This window comes from Sceloporus undulatus, chromosome 1 (genome assembly GCF_019175285.1).
Source record: "Sceloporus undulatus isolate JIND9_A2432 ecotype Alabama chromosome 1, SceUnd_v1.1, whole genome shotgun sequence".
NCBI lineage: Eukaryota > Metazoa > Chordata > Lepidosauria > Squamata > Phrynosomatidae > Sceloporus > Sceloporus undulatus.
In genome coordinates, this window is record NC_056522.1 from 31,644,913 (window position 1) to 31,663,117 (window position 18,205).

General features: G+C 42.9%; 1 protein-coding gene across 1 annotated transcript in view; it reads left to right on the forward strand.

Annotated features, from left to right (window-relative positions):
• Window positions 1-6,514: 6,514 nt before the first annotated feature.
• Window positions 6,515-18,205, forward strand: part of LOC121919121 (cytochrome c oxidase subunit 7A-related protein, mitochondrial) — a 16,259-nt gene continuing 4,568 nt past the window's right edge. The window contains exon 1 of the mRNA XM_042445378.1: window positions 6,515-6,688. Within this exon, the coding sequence (XP_042301312.1) occupies window positions 6,617-6,688 (72 nt within the window). The 5' untranslated portion in view covers window positions 6,515-6,616. The remainder of the gene's footprint in view (window positions 6,689-18,205) is intronic.

An 18,205-nucleotide genomic window follows, 5' to 3' on the forward strand; every position in this document is an offset into this window, starting at 1 on the left:
ATTATTATTTCTATTTCCCACCTCTCCCTATGGATCCAAGCAGGATCACAACAGATAAAATACATATAGAGCATGCAAATTTTCAACATTAAAATTCTCATAAAATAACCCTCCTAGTACAAAACAATATAATATACAATATAATATAACACAACGTAAAACAAATGCAGTAGCCGACCTAGCATTTGGATTCCTATCTTGTACAGTCGGGAATAGGGAGAAGAATAGATTCCCAAATTTCTAGTGGTTAATATCAAACTGATTTTTCAAAACTTATAAACTCTGATTATCTAAAGTAGTGCATTAATATTTGGCTAATTCAGGGTGAGGTTATAGGCATGTCTACTCAGAAGTCCCACTGGATATTAGTGGCATTTCTTTCTAAACAGGCATGTATAAAATCATGTTGTCAGCTCCTCACACATGAAATTGACAGATTCATTTTGGGTTACTCTTAACCTACTTCACAGGATTGTTGTCAGGGTAGAACAAGAAAACTCCATGTATGTGTACAGTTAGGGTTGCCATAAATCAGGACCTCCGAACCGGGACAAATGTAGGACAACATTTTCAAATGTAGGACACTTAAAAAAAAAAAAGCAGATCCAAGCCTCTCTCTCCCAGTTTCACATTCCTCTCCCCCCCCCAACCCCTTCGGGGGAGAGGAAATCCCCAGAAAGGAGAAGCCTGGGCAGCGGAGGACAAGCCTAGACCGAGGACGCAGGCTCCTGAGGGACTTGTGTGCTCGGCCCAGGCCTGTCCTCCGAGGCCACTCTCCTCTTCCCAGACCTCCCCTTTCCCCCAAAGGAAGGCAGGAAAGGAGAGGAGAGACCTGGGCACTAGCCCGGTCCTGCTCTTCCCGGACCTCCCCTTTCCTGCAAAGGACTCTTTTTGGAGCCCTTTGAAGAGAAGGGAAAGGAGCGAGGACTTGGTGGCTGCGGAGGACAGCCCCAGGCCTCTCCTCAGAGGCTTCATTTTCCTCAGGACAAAGGGAGAAGCCTGACCGAAGCAGGGAAGGTAAGTAGGGAACTAGAGAGGGAAGGAGGGAAGGGGGAGGCAAGGCGAGGGACTTTTGTCCCCAATCCGACATCCCATGCTTCTTCACCGAGACTCTACTGTACACAGAAAGTGCTCTTTGGGGGGGGGGGACCTTTGAAAATGGGCACCCACCTCCTCCTTCTCCTGTTTCCCCCTCCTCCTTCTCCTCGCCATGCACTAAGAAAGGGCGCTTTTCCCTCCCCCTGGCTGGCCCAGAGTCTCACTCCTCCTCCTCCAAGGGTCTACCTCCTCCTTGAGGCTGGCCAATGGCAGAGTGGGGCTGGAAACAGCTCCGCTCCAGCTGCTGTGCCATTGGCCAGCCAGCCTCAAGGAGACGAGTGTTCCCTTTAGGCGCGATGGCTGCCGGCCGGGCCCAAACCCAGGATTTAGAGTGAACCGGACCATGACCGTGCCAAACTGCAAAAACCATTACAAGCACGGGCACAGCAGGGTTATGGCATCCCTATGTACAGTTGGGGGAAGAATAAAGCATGATCCTGATTAAAGTAAATACATGTGAATTTATTGCAGGAGGCACTAGATTTAATAGGAATCATGAGATCTAAAAACATGAATGGGTGTGCAGTGGTTTCTGACTGTAGATTTCCTCTTCTGAGAGTGAAAGGAGATCTTGGAAGCAGCTACAGCTTTGTTGCTGAATACTGAAACTGAAAAAAACAGATTATTACTTAAAAATGTTGAGAGCCAGCTGAATACTGTTTGTTGGGGAATACCAACAGACAGCTAGAATTATGTATTGCAATAGAAGACAACTACTCCCAGATTTTCCTGAAAATGGAAATCCTAGCACAGTTTAAAACTATTCATCTTGCTGCATTGATTGGACTAAGGCTACTCTGTTCTTTTTGACTTCAGAAGTGACATTAGTGGAATATTTGTTACCTTAGTTGTTTTGTTTTGCACTGTGTATTACTAGTGAACACTGTTTTGTGGATTCCCTTCCCCCATACCAATCTTCCAATTTCAAGCCTTTCACAAATGATTGCTGTATAAACAAGCCATGAGTGCACACAGAAATTTTCTTATTCTAAATCCACCCACACAGTTGTTCTCTGCGATAGAGGGATGGAGCTGCATCATGGGTACATTCACAACCCTCTGGAATAGCAGATATTGGTCCTGACGGAGAAGAATATCCTGCACAGTACGTTTTTCTGCATAGGGGAATTCTTTCCAGAAGACACTCTTTTACCTATGTCATATATAATTTTCCTATACGTTTAACTGAAGAAGCTGTTCCATGGAAAAGAAGACTGTTTTGTAGGTCTTCCTGCTGCTGCCTCAGTATCATTTTCACATAGTGAGTGTGAACAGTGATTATATCACTGATTTTTCACTAACTCCCCCAGATTAAACACCCCAAACATTAAAGGCTAATTTTCATTTTGGTTACCCTGATAAATGTTTGCGTTTATTAATATATTAATAACATTATTGGTGGATATAGATCCAGGACTCTACTTGCTTTATTTCCCTAAACCCTGGGGATAAACAAGATTAGTCTGTTCTTTACTTATCATTCAGTTTGCTTGTTGAACTTTCTGTCTCTCCCTGGCACTCATTCATTGCTTAATTTAGCTGTTATGAAGTTCACTTAACCTAGGAAGTCAAAGTGAAACAAATGTGGTTCCTTACCCCACCACCTCCAAATTTTTATGTATGAAAACGAGGTCAGAAAACCATTAGAGTGTGCCTCAAAAGATGTAGCCAGACAACAAGAGGCAAAAGTTATTAATGAGGAAGAACACACAAAACTATCTACCATGAAAAGACGTGACTCATTGGAAAAGACAATGATGCTTGGAAAGGTATAAAGAAGTAGGAAAAGAGGAAGACTATGCTATAAGTGTATAGATTCAATCAAAGAATCCACAGACCTGAGTTTGCAAGACCTGAGCAGGGCTGTTGATGACAGGGTGACTTGGGCCTCGTTCCCACTACCTTTTAAACTGGATCGCAAATTGGTTTGAACCGGTTTAAATGATCATGGTTCACACTTGAACTGAATCGCTGAAGCAATTTGTAGAGGGAGGCACACACCAGACCCATTTAACCCACGTCTTTTGGACGCTAATTCTTTCCGCGCTTTTTTTGATAAATCAATTCAGCGCAAGTGTGAACCAGATGCGAATCACAATTGATTTAAATTTGCCCTTTGGCCAGCTGGGGCAGGTCCATTTTGAATTGATTCATTTGTCAATGTGAACCACAAGTGCATTATTTTATTTTATTTTGCAGCAAGAAAATGCAATCAGGGCAAATGTAGCATGAGCCATGCTCCGCTGCCAAACCGATCGATTTGGATCGCAAAGCAATTTATTTCTAAGTGGGAATGCGGCCTTGGAAGTCTCTTATTCACAGTTACCATAAGTTGAAGTTGATGTTGTGGCAGTTAACTACAACAAATTAGATGTGATTTGTAATAGTTAGTCTGTTTTGTTTGATACTGTTCAAACTACCATGGGTCAATGCTATGGAACTCTGGGAACAGTAGTTTTGTGAGACATTTAGCTTTCTCTGTCAGAGAACCCTGGTGTCACAACAAACTACAATTCACAGAATTGTAAAGCATTAACACATGGCAGCTAAAGTGGTGTCAAACTGGATTATCTCTGCAGTGCGGGTGCAGCCAAAGAAAGGATTTTCAGAGCTTGGGGGCAATCACTGAGAAGGCCCTTCTCTGGGTTCCCCTGGAAGGCTTTTGGAGAGTGTTGTGATTTAGAAAGGGCCATTCCCAAAAGATCTCAGAGTTTGGAGGGCTTCATATGGTTAGGTACCCAGGACTAAAGCTGAGATACCAACATAAATAAGATGAACCAGAGACAGATTCACACACAGATATGAGCATCGCGTCACAGATGACAAAGGGGGCAGTTCTAGATTCTTTGCATGTATTAGTCAGACTGTTTTCAATACTTTTAAGGAAGACAGCTAGAGAACTGCATAAGAAATAAATCCGCATGATATACTACTGCATTTAGTGTAATCAGGATGGGTTATAGCTGGAGCTAAGCTGTAATTCTACATATTAGAAGGAATATAGTCGGATTGTGTATACATAGGTTTCTGCTGCTAACTCTTTTCTGTTCCTTAGATTTCATTAGGCTTTGTAATGTTCTATATTTATACCACTCACCCTATAGCATATTACATAATAAGGTCTTAGAATGAGCAGCTTATTCTATTGTGCCAATGCTATGTGAATAGCATTTGGTATCCCGCCAATGATGGCAGTAGTATGTGGTGAATACAGTTAGGAATGTTAATCTGTTCCTATAACTGAAATTGCAAATTGCCTGAGACAACTTCTTGCAAACACACACACACACAACTTCCTTCAGATTCTTGCTTTGAATAATTGTAATTTCCACTTTGTCGTATGAAATGTTATATGGTATCACTCATTTGGTTTCATTTCAAGCTGTAGTTTTAACAGCTATACTTATTTTATTGCCATTTTATTTTACTGCCCTACGAGTCCTATGCTGTTGAAAAATGGGATATAAATTAAATAAATAAAGGGTGCCCTCCACAACACAATCTAATTTTTGGAGGTTGATGCACATGGCAAACCTATAACAACTGGAGTGCAAAGACCATTGCATTCTCTAACTTATGACTAATGAATTTACAGTGTAACTAAGTAACTAAGTTTTCATCACTTATGTTAGAGATGGGCAACATACAGTTCACCATATATTGGTGGATTGCAATTCCTATAATCCCTTACCATTGGTTATGTAAGCTAGGGCTAATGGAAATCATGGTTCATGATCTGGAAAATAACAAACTACAGTACTCATACCTGGCTGGTGCCAAATGCATTATAGAAAATAGTGCTGGAGAACTCCAAATATTGTTTGCTTCCAAATCCCAGTTGTATAGCCAAATGGCCAGGGATCATAGAATCGGAAGAGACCCCAAGGGCCATCCAGTCCAACCCCATCCTGCCATGCAGGAACTCTCAATCAAAGCATCCCCGACAGATGGTCATCCAGCCTCTCTCTACTTAAAGACCTCCAGGGAAGGAGACTCCACTACACTCCGAGGGAGTTTGTTCCACTGTCGAACAGCCCTTACTGTCAGGAACTTCCTCCTAATGTTGAGGTGGAATTCCTTTTCCTGCAGTTTGCATCCATTGTTCCGGGTCCTGTTCTCTGGAGCAGCAGAAAATAGCTTGCTCCCTCCTCAACATGACATCCCTTCAAATATTTAAACAGGGCTATCATATCACCTCTTAACCTTCTCTTCTCCAGGCTAAACATCCCCAGCTCCCCAAGTTGTTCCTCATAGGACATGGTTTCCAGACCCTTCACCATTTTAGTTGCTCTCCTTTGGACACGCTCCAGTTTCTCAATGTCTTTTTTGAATTGTGGTGCCCAGAACTGGACACAATATTCCAGGTGGGGCCTGACCAAAGCAGAGTACAGTGCCACTATTACTTCCCTTGATGATGGGAGCTATAGTTCAAACCATCTGGAGGGCTACAGTTTCCCCCCAGCCATCCATTCCAGGGTCAGGGATGTTTGAGCTGTTCCATTCATGAGCTATTTGATCACCTCCCACCTCCAATAAGATATTAATACTAAGAACAACAAATATATATATATATATATATATATATATATATATATATATATATACTTTTTCGAATGCTGCATAAACTATGTGGCTTTGCCCCTTTCCCACCCTGTGTGGCTGCATCCGCACTTCAGAATTAATGCAGTTTGATGCCACTTTAACTGACATGGCTCAATGGTATGGAATTCTAGGGATTTTAATTTTGTGAGGCGTTTAGCCTTCTCTGTCAGAGAGCTCTGGTGCCACAATAAACTACAAATCCCAGAATTCCATAGCATTGAGCCAGGGCAGTTAAAGCGGTCTCAAACTGGATTATTTCTGCAGTGTGGACGCAGTTATAATCCTTCCCTCGCTTTCAAGGAGAGAAGAAACATGCTTCTGCGTTTAAAAAAAAAACCTTGTCTCCCTAACAACCGTTGCCAGGAGACGAGCAACACCTCCCTCGAAGCTGATTGGTCGCTTTGGACCTTTCTCCCCGCCCCCCCCCCCAAAGAATCAATGGACAGCACTGACATAGATTTAATGAAGAAGTGCAAGCACAGTGACAGACATTAACTTCAGATACTCTTTTTATCCCGAGCGTATCGCGATTCTTCATTTTCCTATCTCTGCTTTTAGGAAAGATGCCGGCGCATTAGGTTCCCTCTGGGTCTGTCCACAATATTGCCTGTTTCTCAATAGCTTTCTTTTACCCCCACAAAGGATTCCATAGAGAAAATTTCCACACGATATGCAAATTTAAACCCTGACTTTTAAAAATTAAAAATCATTAATGTCCAGGGAGTCTTCTTGGTTTCATTTTGGAGTTTCAGTCTCTCAGGCACTTATGTAGACACCTCTCTCCACAGGGAGGGCCAAGAAGAAGCCAGTCGCAGGAGGGGTCCTTTTCCTTTCCGAGTCGCCACCGGCTGCCAGGCTGGGGGTTCAGCGGGGCTGCGTGCGCGGAGGAGCGAGGCAGCCGAGCCCGGGCGCCGCCATGTATTACAGGTTCAGCGGCTTCACGCAGAGGCTGGTCGGGGCCGGCGCCTCCGCGGCCTACGCCCCTCAGGTAACTGCCAGCCCCTCTCCGTCGGGGCTTGACCTTCAGCGTTTGACTCCATATTGAGGGCGGGGGAGGGGAAGACAGGGAGGGAGTAGTGTATGGGTCCCCACGAGGAACAATTCTCTCAAGGTAACCCGAGAACGCGAAGGGAGCTTTATCAAGAAGGCGTCTTCTCTTGCACGCTTTAAACTACTTGTCCTTAAACTGCCCTTCGAGCTACTCTGCTTTAAACTACTTTTATAACTACTGCTTAAACTGCTGTGCTTTAAACTACTTCATTTTAAACTACTTCTATTTAGACTACTATTCCAGATGTAGCTTAAACATCTAGGACCCCTAAAGAATGGAAAATGCCCTAAAGGCATCTGATCTGATATTGGAAGCTGAGCAGGGTCAGCCCTGGTTAGTACTTGGATGGGAGACCAGCAACAAAGATCAGGAGCTGTAAGCTGTATTTCAGAGCAGGAGGCTGATAAAACCACCTCTGAGTATTCCTTGCCTAAGAAAACCCTGTGAAATTCATGGGGTCTTTGTAAACTGAGAGGCAACTGGAACGCACATCCGCAAACACACACACAGAGGTTAATAGGGTAATACACACATTTTTTTTTATCCAAGGATTCGACCATCCCTGGCTTGAAAATATTTAAAAGATATATAAAGTCCAATAGGCAAACCTAGATTTTGTCATTTTATATAAAGGACACCATTTTACTGTGCCATTGAATGTAATAGGGCTTGAGCATCCATGGATTTTGGCGTCTACAGGGGATCTGGAACCAAGCCCCAGTGGATACCAAGGGCTCAGTGTAATAGGTTAAATAATAAGTTAATAGGATATTATCCAAATGACGATGTTGTTGTGTGCTTTCAAGTTCTTTCAAACTTATGGCGACTTGGGGTCGCCACTTGTTGTTGTGTACGTTCAAGTCATTTCTGTCTTATGGCAACCCTAAGGTGAACCTATCGGGGTTTTCTTGGCAAGATTTGGCAAGTGGAGGTTTGCCACTGTCTTCCTTTGAAGTTGAGAGAATGTGACTTCCCCAAGGTCCCCAAGGGTTGCCTGGCCGAGTTGGGAATCGAACCCTAGACTCACAGTCCAGCACTCAAACTACTACGCTACAATGGCTCTCTGTATTTCAGAGAAAGGAGCCAGTCTGCCACAGTGGTTTGGGATTGGACTGTGACTCTGGGGACCAGGGTTCAAGTACTTGCTCAGCCTTGAAACTCACTGGGTGAATTTGAGCAAGTCACACTCTCTCAGCCTCAGGGGAAGGGAATATCCAACTTCCTCTGAACAAAGAAAGCTCCATAATTTGACAGTTCATTGCTCTCAGGCTTACAATAGAAAAAGTCATGACACAAAAGGAGAAGGGCAGTGGGGAAGGGGATCAAGTCCATCTCCCTCCAAGGCCAGAGTGGTTGCAGTTAAGATAGAGGGAGGGCCTTTCTTTTGCTTTTGGGGCTAATCATGGTGGAGTTGTGCCCTTTTTCTCTCCTTCCGAGGTCAGGGTGGTAGCAGTTAAGATGGAGAGTCATACTGTTTAGCATCCTACAAATGAAAATGGAACCTTTATGCAAGCAAGAATCTAGAGGAAGGGCAGGTGGGCAGGCAGGCAAGCACTGAGGGTGGGCTTTATTGTTCGCCACTGTGTATCATCTTTTTTCCTTCAGCCATTACCAAAATTGCTTCTGGGAGGTTCTATGGGATCTCTGGCAAAGCAGTGGGCACCAAGGTGAGACCACATCCATGGCTGGATTCCCAGGAGGTTTCTGAGAAGGTGGTCAAGGTACCACTACCACCCAAGGGCATATTAAGGATATTTGTTAATAAACAACTATGCAGTTTATCACACGGAGAGCAAATTGGTCTAATCCCATGCAGAAACGGGATTTTGTTTGTCAGATGTGTGGCATGAAAGAGAAATATCACAAAAATAATCCAAACAGAAAGCTCCTTTGTACTTTTGGAATTTAACAAAAATAAAAAGGAGCTGGTTTTGACGACTTTGCCTTCAGGTTATTTTCGCATCATTTCTCTTTCATCTGAAAAACATCCTGCAAATGCGGGTTTTTTGCAACTTTCTGTTCAGGTTAACTCTGAATGTTGTCTGAAAAACAACCTGCAAATGTGGGTTGTTTCCAGTTTAAATTTAGTTTCTGCATGGGATTCGTCCCGTGTGATAAACTCATATGAAACCATCTTCTTTCACTGTCATGGCTGAAATACCTGTTCTGCTATGGAAGCAATTGGAAGAGCTGCAGCCTGGAGAGTCACATCATGGGTATTTCAGTTTCCAGCTCCAGGGATCTAGAATGTCTTCCCTCCCCACAACAAGGACACCCATTTGCCCAGCCCTCTTTCTAAATATTGTTAACCTGGGGCCATGAGGGTGCTGAAATATTTTCCACCATTGGATTCATCCACAGGAGCAATGTTCAGCAGGCAAGAATAATAGTCCATTGGATGGAGCCACACAATTGCCATGAAATCATAGGGCCCATACAGATAGGCCAAAATAAAGCTGCTTTGGGTGACTTTGGAGGTATGTTGTTTAAATGATGCACGTGTCCTAAGACTCCAGAAGCTGTGCCAAAACCACGTTCTGGTCCTTAGGACTGGAGCATGGCTTTGGCGTGGCTTCTGGACTCTTAGGATGCATGTATCATTTAAACAACATACCTCCAAAGTGACGCAAAGCAGCTTTATTTTGGCCTGTCTGTATAGGGCCATAGTGTTGTAACTGTGTAGTGTGAAAGTCTCCAGGTAAAGGGATTAAACACCAGCTATGTTCATCTGCAGGTTTTTATCTAGGAAGGGCTGCCTCCGAATTTAAAAAACAAACAACAACAAAAAAAAAAAAAAACATGGAAAGCCGTGCGATTTTTGAAGTGACATAAAATTTCACCTAAATGGAGGGCAAATGATACTCCAAGAGAAGCACAACCAACTGTATTTGTAAACACAAAAATGAAGAAACAAAAGAGAAAGAAGCAGAACTATTTCCAAGGTTCTGATTTTTATTTTGCATTATGGTTGTTATATCTATTTACCAAGTTTGGTTTGGCAAGTTTTAAATATATAAGTTTAATTTGATTCCTATGAATGTCCTGAACAGCCTAACAAGTGGCCCGTGCAGGATGCCCAGAGGAAGGCGAAAAACCTCCATGGTCTCAGGCCAATCTGCCCTGGAGGAAAATTCCTTCCCGACCCCAAAAGTGGCGACCAGTGCTACCCTGGGCATGTCGGCAAGAGCCTTCCTTATGCAAGCAAATGGTGAAGCTCCCTCCTTCCATCTCTCCATGTAGAAGACATTTTTTTTATTTATTTAGGTATTTATATCCCGCCCTTCATCGCTAATGGCTCTCAGGGCGCCTTACATTTATTGTTTTTTAACCAGACAGTTCCCTGCCCGCAGGCTTACAATCTAAAAGACACGACACAAAAGGAGAAGGGAATGGTGAGGGGGGGAGGCGATCAGGTCCAGCATTCTTCTCTCCCTCTGAGGCCTGGACCAAGGCAGATGGACCGGAGGGAGGACTCTGCTTCTTCCAGGCAGGCCTGGTGGAGCTAGCCTACCTCTCTCCCCTTCAAGATGGTGGCTGAAGGGAGGGCTTGTCTTCTTCCAGGCAAGGCAGTTGGAGCTCGCCTGCCCCTCTCTCTCCCTTCAAGATGGTGGCTGAAGGGAGGGTTTGTCTTCTTCCAGGCATCTTCCAGAGTCCATCATCGTCATCACAAAAAAGCCATCCTGTCTGGACAGCGTGATGTTTCTTTTGAATTTTATTTAAATTTAATAAACAATGCTGCTATTGTATCTAACGATATTTTAGGAAGCAGGATTTTTTAAAAATGGATCAGCAAATTCTTGCTGGAATATCATTTTGAGATGTTGTTCTGGGGAGAAGTGCTGAGTATATCATGGATGGTCAGGAAGACGTGGATATGGGGACATACCAAGTCTGAACCCTCCCTAAAGCCCAGGATGAGCAAACTAAGGCTGTCGTATATTGGTCACATTATGAAAAGGCACGACTCCCTAGAGAAGACAATAATGCTTGGAATGATAGAGGATAGCAGAAAAAGAGGTGGCCCACATACCAGATGGATAGAGTCAGTTAAGGAGGCTACAGCTCAGAGCCTCAAAGAACTATGCAGAATGGTTGAGGATGGAGGGGCTAGGAGAGTATTTCATCCATGAAGGACTGGATGGCCCTTGTGGTCTCTTCCAACTCTCTGATTCTGTGATTCTGTTAAGATGTTGTCTGTCATTCTCAAATGTTCTGGATTCACAGGGTTCATTGCTGCACATCACTTACCTTGTAATATTTCTTCTGAAATTGACTTCTGTCCAGATGTTTACATGAATTCATTCACTTGCAGGAGTCTGCTATGCTGGAAAGAAAACAATTTATTATGATATGTTTAAAGAGCCTGCAAAGAAAAGGATGAGGTTGCAAATGGCTTCCAAATTTTTTAGAACCAAAGCTTTTGCTTCACCTCAGATATTCGTAGTTTTCTTTTATTCTGGAGCTTCAGTCCTTTTGATAGTTTCTTTGAAGATCACTTCTGCTGAGATGTCTACGTTCATTCTTAAATGTTCTGCACCCACAGGTTCATTTGTAGACAACACTTACTTTGTGATAGTTTCCTTGAAGTTAACTTCTGTTCAGATGTTGTCTGTCATTCTTAAATGTCTTGCATCCACATGATTCATTTCTGGTCATCACTTACTGTACTTTGGTATAGTTTTCATTGAAGTTGACTTCTGTTGAAATGGTCTTTCTCAATGACCTCTCTTCAGTCACCCACAGGAGCCTGAAATTCCACAATTAAAACAATTTATTATGCAGTGTGTACAGTGCCCAAAAAGAGAAGGATGCGGTTGCAAATGGCTTCCAGAAATTTTAGAACCAAAACATTTGCTTCACCTTGTAGTGAGTGACATTATGCTGCATTCTGATATTCCCAGCTTTCTTGAATACTAAGCTTCAGTCCTTCTGTTGTCACCCAATCTGCAAGGTGGAGGTAAAAGAGTATGAATGCACAGGTGTTGGTTTGCAGAAAAACTGAAGAAAGGTGGCTGCAACTATAAGTAAAGTGGAGAATACTCACCTGGAGGACTACATCTACCTGGACAGCCTTTGGGATTAAGGAATATTCACATTTCTTGAAGCAAGGTTCCCCCCCCCCCCCCCCCCCGGTAATGAAACCAACTAAACTGGTGGCTCTAATAGGTGCATAGCTTCAGCCATTCATATCTACCAGCCATGGGGAGGGTTTCATGAAGCTTCACTTGATTGGAATCCTCTCTTAGTTATGCCAACTACCAAGCAAACCAGGCTCCGTAGCTGGTTTGGAAGAAGTGAATTGAAAGGAAAGGAGTTGTGGTGGGAGAGATCACCAGGGAAATGTCTTCATCCTATACTTTACATTCTTCTGAAGATCTGAATGGATGCTGCAAAGCAAAAACAGAGAGATGATGGAGTTCACCTTTGTCTTTCAACAAAAGTGACTACAAGGGAAAGGGAAGGACAAACAGTCATGAAAGAAGTGTAAGAATACCTCAGGGACTATAATGGCTTTGAACCTTGGATGCTCCTCTCTTCTAGACATCTTGCTGATGCATTTCATCCATGAAAACAAGCTGTTGCCATATTCCTCCAGGGTTTGTGGCTTTCCTCTGAGATGTTTTCATTCATTTTTAAATGTTCTGCATCCACAGGGTTCATTTCTGGAAATCACTCACCTTGTGACAGTTTCCTTAAAGTCAACTTCTATTGTGACATTGTCCATCATTCTTAAATGTTATGAATTCACAGCTTTCATTCTTGTACATCACTTACCTTGTGATAGTTTTTTTTAATTGACTTCTGTCGAGATGTTTTCATGAATTCATGGGATTTCACAATGACCTCACCTCATTCATTTGCAGGAGCCTGATATGCTGGAAAGAAAACAATTTATTATGCATGTTTATAGTGCCTGAAAAGAAAGAGTGAGGTTGCAAATGGCTTCCAGAATTTTTAGAACCAAAACTTTTGCTTCACCTTGTAGTGAGTGATGGGATGCTGCACTCAGATATTCCCAGCTTTCTTGTATTCTGGAGCTTCAGATGATGGTTTCTTTGAAGATCACTTTTGCTGAAATCATTCTTAAATGTTCTACACAACACTTACCTTGTGACACTTTGCTTGAAGTCACCTTCTGTTGAGACATTGTCTGTTATTCTTCAATGTTCTTCATTCAGACGTTTCATTCTTGTACATCACTTACCTTCTGGTGCTTTCCTTTGAAGTTATTAAAAAATAAAAATAAAGTTGACATGAATCCATTCTCTCCCGCCAGCCTTTCCTCCTCCTTTCCACCAGTTGGCCCACTCCCTTGAATGCCAAGGCTGACCAAAGAAATTTGCTGATCAACAAATGCCCTTCTCCATTTAAGTGCCTTAACTGCCATAGAACAGTAAGCGCATCACAGTGGAAGTCATGGAGCATCTTCCATGCTCTGTTCAGCCCACAGTTGAATGAGCATTCTGAAATACTCCTGGGAGTCAAATATGGTTCCATTTTTTTTTTACATTGATAGATACTCCTATGACACACCAAAGGCTTAAAATTGTACCTTATTAGCAATATACCCTAGAGAGAATCTACATTTAAATTAATCCTTTCATTTGTCCACCAGGATGAAATTAAGGAGGAAAGAACCCTTCAACATTTGCATGGTGTCCTCAAGCCCTTGGGAGTGAAGTATGGCTGTACCTTTCTGCATTGATAGAAATTCCTAGGACACTCTAAATCAGTGGTTCCTAACCTTTCTAATGCTGTAACCACCTTGTGATTGGAAGCCCTGCCCCTTCTTCCAGCCAGCGGTTTTCCTGATTGGTTGGGAGCCCAAGAAGGGGTGAGACTTCTGGCTGCCTACAAGTCCCAGCGGTCTTTGCAGCTGGAAGCCCCATCCTTTTTTTCCGGCCAGCAGCCTCCCTGATTTGTTGGGAGGCTGGGGCAGGACTTTCAGCCGTGAGTCTGCCATGCTGGGCTAAGGCCCCGCACGATCAAAGCAGTGGCGGCAAGCCAGAGGAGGCTTGGCATCCCTGGAGGAGGAGGAGTGAGCCCAAAGTGGTCGACCCGTGAAAGGGTAATTTGACCCCCAAAGGGGTCACGACCCACAAGTTGGGAGCTTTATAACCTATTTGGCAACAGAGATCATTGCATGACAGAATATTTTTTATTGCTAGATGAAAAACCCTAGCCACTTCTGAAGGATAGCAGAGGGGATAAGGATGGATTGGGTCTTTCTGTTGATCAAGTGCTATGCTGATGGGGTGACTTATCCACCTGGAAGTTGACAGCAGTCAAGCAGAATGCTTTGTAGGCATATAGTGGTTGCCACTAGTGTTCTCCACTGCAACAGATCTCAAAGTGGGATGCTCCAGGGATGCTCTTGGATCTATTGGATTCAGTGTCATTTTGCTTCCCTAGCAAACCCATGTACAGGCCTGAAACTCCCATAGATACTCTCCCTTTATTTGAAGCCACTCAGGGAGATGAACAAAAATAAGCCACTGTCAAAAGCGAGAAGGGGGGAGGTAGCTTCCTCCCTCCTACTACAGGCTTTTAGAAATGGATTTCCCCTAAGACGTTTTGCTGTCTTAGGCCCTGTGCAGACCGGCAGTTTGGGCCAGGTTGGGGGTGGAGTCAGGTCATAGCATCTACAAGATGCATGCCCTGGCTCCACCCCCAAGGCAGCGTGATGCTGCATGCCACATTGCCATCCATTGTTTCTTATCTTAGCACATTTATAAAAGCATTTGCAATATTTCTTCCAAAGATAAAACAGAAACTTTTGTGAAGTCAAAAGCATTCTCTGAAGATGCCAGCCACAGATGCTGGCAAAACGTCAGGAAGAAACTCTTCTGCAACATGGCCACAAAGCCCAAAAACCATAGAAACTGTTTTGTCTTCCTAAGTTGATCATGGAACATTTACAGGGTACAGTATGCCCGCTCCTTACACGGGCACACTATATGTGGCTTCCAGCTTACGCAGAAGCCACGTAATGATAAAAGCAATGGTGTGTGTGCCGCCACCCACACGCACCCCATTGTTTCCAATGGGGTGCAAGCATACATGGATTTCCGCTTATGCGGGGGGTGGTGGTCTGGAATGGATTGCGCACGTAAGGGGAGGGGCCACTGTACAATGTTACTTGACTTCAGCAAGTTTGTTTTGACTTCAGAGAGTTTTCTCTATCCACTGGAGTCTGTGTTGCAATAGTAGAGAACTGGTATCACCAACTCATCCATCTAGTCCCTTGCATGATCCATCCAACAAGGAAACCAAAGCAGAATTACTCCCACATACTGTTCCAATCCCAAACCCTGTTTGAAATGAATCCAGAAATCATTTAGATGTGTCTGATGCTGCAGTGCCACGCTAGACTTTCTTGATCTCATATATATATATATATATCAGAGTGGATTTAATTAAAATCGCTACTCGGAAAGATTCGGTTTAATAATGTGATTTCTCTCCCCCACAAGAGAAAAGGGTATTTTTCCATGCTGTAAGAAGCCTAATACATATTTACACAAGTTAGAGTTTCATTTTTAGAATAATAACTTTTCAGATTAGTTTCATAGTTATATAAAAAATACCGATTTAGTTATACTGATAGAAACATAATAGACAGATAATTATGAAATTATTGTGAAGTGGACTATCTCCAGTTTAATAGGTTAATAATTTATATTTGGACAACTCTTCTGCTGTACTTTATTGGAAGGAGAAAAATAATATTTATCTTAAGAACAGCAGTTTAAATTAACTAAAACAATAATTCAAAGACATGTTGAGTATTCTGTTCAAAAGGTTACACTTCCATTTTTACTGCCGCCCCCTTCGTCCTCATACTCAGCTTCTTCTGCAGATCTATTCCACTTCCAGTCTCCCAACAATCTGTTTATTGAATGTTTTTAAACTCAGTGCTTAAGGGTAAGGGATTGATTCTGTGTACATAGATTTGCAAAAGAACAATGGGATTGTGATCTCTACAGACACAAATCCACAGTGTTGAGAACTGTAAAACCAAGCATTTGTTGTTATATCCTCTAAATAGAAAAGTGGCCCAATAATCTTACATAAACCTCTGGATTAATAGAATTCATTTACCAAAATATTTAAACTGCATGAATATACTGGATATTCTCATGCTACTTAATTAAAAACTAATCCCAATTTCATGATGAATAAACTTTGAACCATAATGCATCTTAAACAGAAAACAACCTTTAAATAGCTTAATCCTCAAAAATACTTAATTTAAAAGTTAAATTTAAAAAATACAAATTAAAGTTTTAAAAATCTGATTTTTTTTAAAAAATTGAGTTTTATCCACTCTGCCTTGGAGCCTCTACCAAGGCATCATATCCCTTAGTAATGGCATCAATCCCACCTTAGTCAATTTAATACATGGGTAAAGGACAAATAAACAGTCCTCCTCCAGCTATCCTGTCTGCATCCCCAGGATGTAGAACCTGTGATTAACCGAGTACAAACTGAGAAGCAGTTGCCAAACTATATCGGTCTGACCTGCCCCAATACTGGATTCCGAGTCAAGGAAGAGCAAACAATTTTATTGTAGAATAAAGCAAATTGCTCATAGCTACAGATTGCTCCTGCTGCCCCCATGACCCTGTATGTTGCAGAAAGACACTACTATTGTATTCCATACTGGTGTGATGGTGACAGAGAAGCAAGCTTCCATTGTTGACCTCACTGCAGCAATAGTTGGAATCTAATCTGTGCTCAGCCTGATTTGTCTAGAATTTTTCACTATGGGGCACTAGCTATTGTCCCTCCGCTTTCAGCAAGGTCAGTTCCTTATGAAACTGAGGAGATGACCTGGGTCTATCAGTGTAGAGAGTCTACTTAGGGCTACCATCCAAGCTATTTCCATATTCTGCAGAACAGAGTATGATCCTATAGTACTCCCCATTAATGAGGCAGGAACATCCCCAGGCACATACAAATAAATGGGTTAGGTGCCTGGAGCAGACAATTTTAACCAGTCATCCACACCTCTGGAGATTCATACAGCTAATCCAAGATTAACCAAATAACTATCTGACCATGACAGTGTCACAGATGCAGACAAGAAAGCTTTATCTTTCAAGATTGAGAGGATTAAAAATCTTGGTCTTGATTTAGGATTGATCATGATTCATTCAGATGTGATAGATCAATATCACTAATGTTAAATATATTAAGGAAAGGGGGTTCCTCTGAAGTTTACATTACTGAGCTTTCCCCAAATGTAAGGTAGTTAAATTGAGATGACGTCTGATCTGTCTATTGTTATAGCCTTTTATTTAGCTACTTGACTGGTAGCTGTAGGGACAAGGAGTTCCATAAAGACAAATGAATGTGCTAGCAGGGGAAAGATATGCTCCTAAATGTTTTGGTTTCATAGGGCTAACCATAGGTGGGGAAGTAAGAGCCACATGCAGCCAACAAAGCTACTTTTGATTCCCCAGCACCTCCAATTCCCCCCCCCCCCCAAAAAAAAACACATTTTGGGATTTGGCCTATATGCCCTCATGTTGCACAATTGATGTGGGAAATGGCAATTTTTGGCCTCCTAAATTGTTTTTAAAAACAGGAAGTGAACTGGACTGGTTGTTTTCCTGTTAAAAAAACAAACAAAGCAAAAACACTTAGCCTTGGCGGTGGCCTAGAAGGGCCTCAAGACATGACAGAATTGCCTTCCATGCCATTTTTTAAAAAAAAAACCACCAATGAAACCCTATTTTTTCAGGAATGGGGAGCACTGCATGAATGTGTTGTCCCTGTTACAAGCCGATAACAGCATTTGTAAAACATATTGTCATTAAGAAATGACTTTTCAAAAACAGTAATAATAATAATAATAATAATAATAATAATAATAATAATAGGATTTATTTGTAAGCTGCCCAGTCACTGGGAATCCGGGCAGCTTACAACAGAGGGGACAATAGACGGTTCCCTGCCCTCAGGTTTATAATCTAAAAAGACACGACACAAAAGGAGAAGGGAATGGTGGGGGGGAGGGGATCAGGTCCAGCATTCTTCTCTCCCTCAGGCCTGGACCAAGGCAGATGGACTAGAGGGAGGGCTCTTCTTCAGGCTAGCCCAGATGGAGCTGGGCCTGCCTGGTCAACTCCCTCATAGGCCGGAAGATGACAGTTATGGAGGGAGGAGTCTCTTCCAGGCTAGCCCTGATGGAGCTGGGCCTGCCTGGTCAACTCCCTTGCAGGCCAGAAGATGACAGTTATGGAGGAAGGACTCTTCTTCCAGGCTAGCCCTGATGGAGCTGGGTCTGCCTGGTCAACTCCCTCGCAGGCTGGAGGATGGTAGTTATGGAGGGAGGAGTCTCTTCTTCCAGGCTAGCCCTGATGGAGCTGGGTTTGCCTGGTCAACTCCCTCGCAGGCCGGAGGATGGTAGTTATGGAGGGAGGAGTCTCTTCTTCCAGGCTAGCCCTG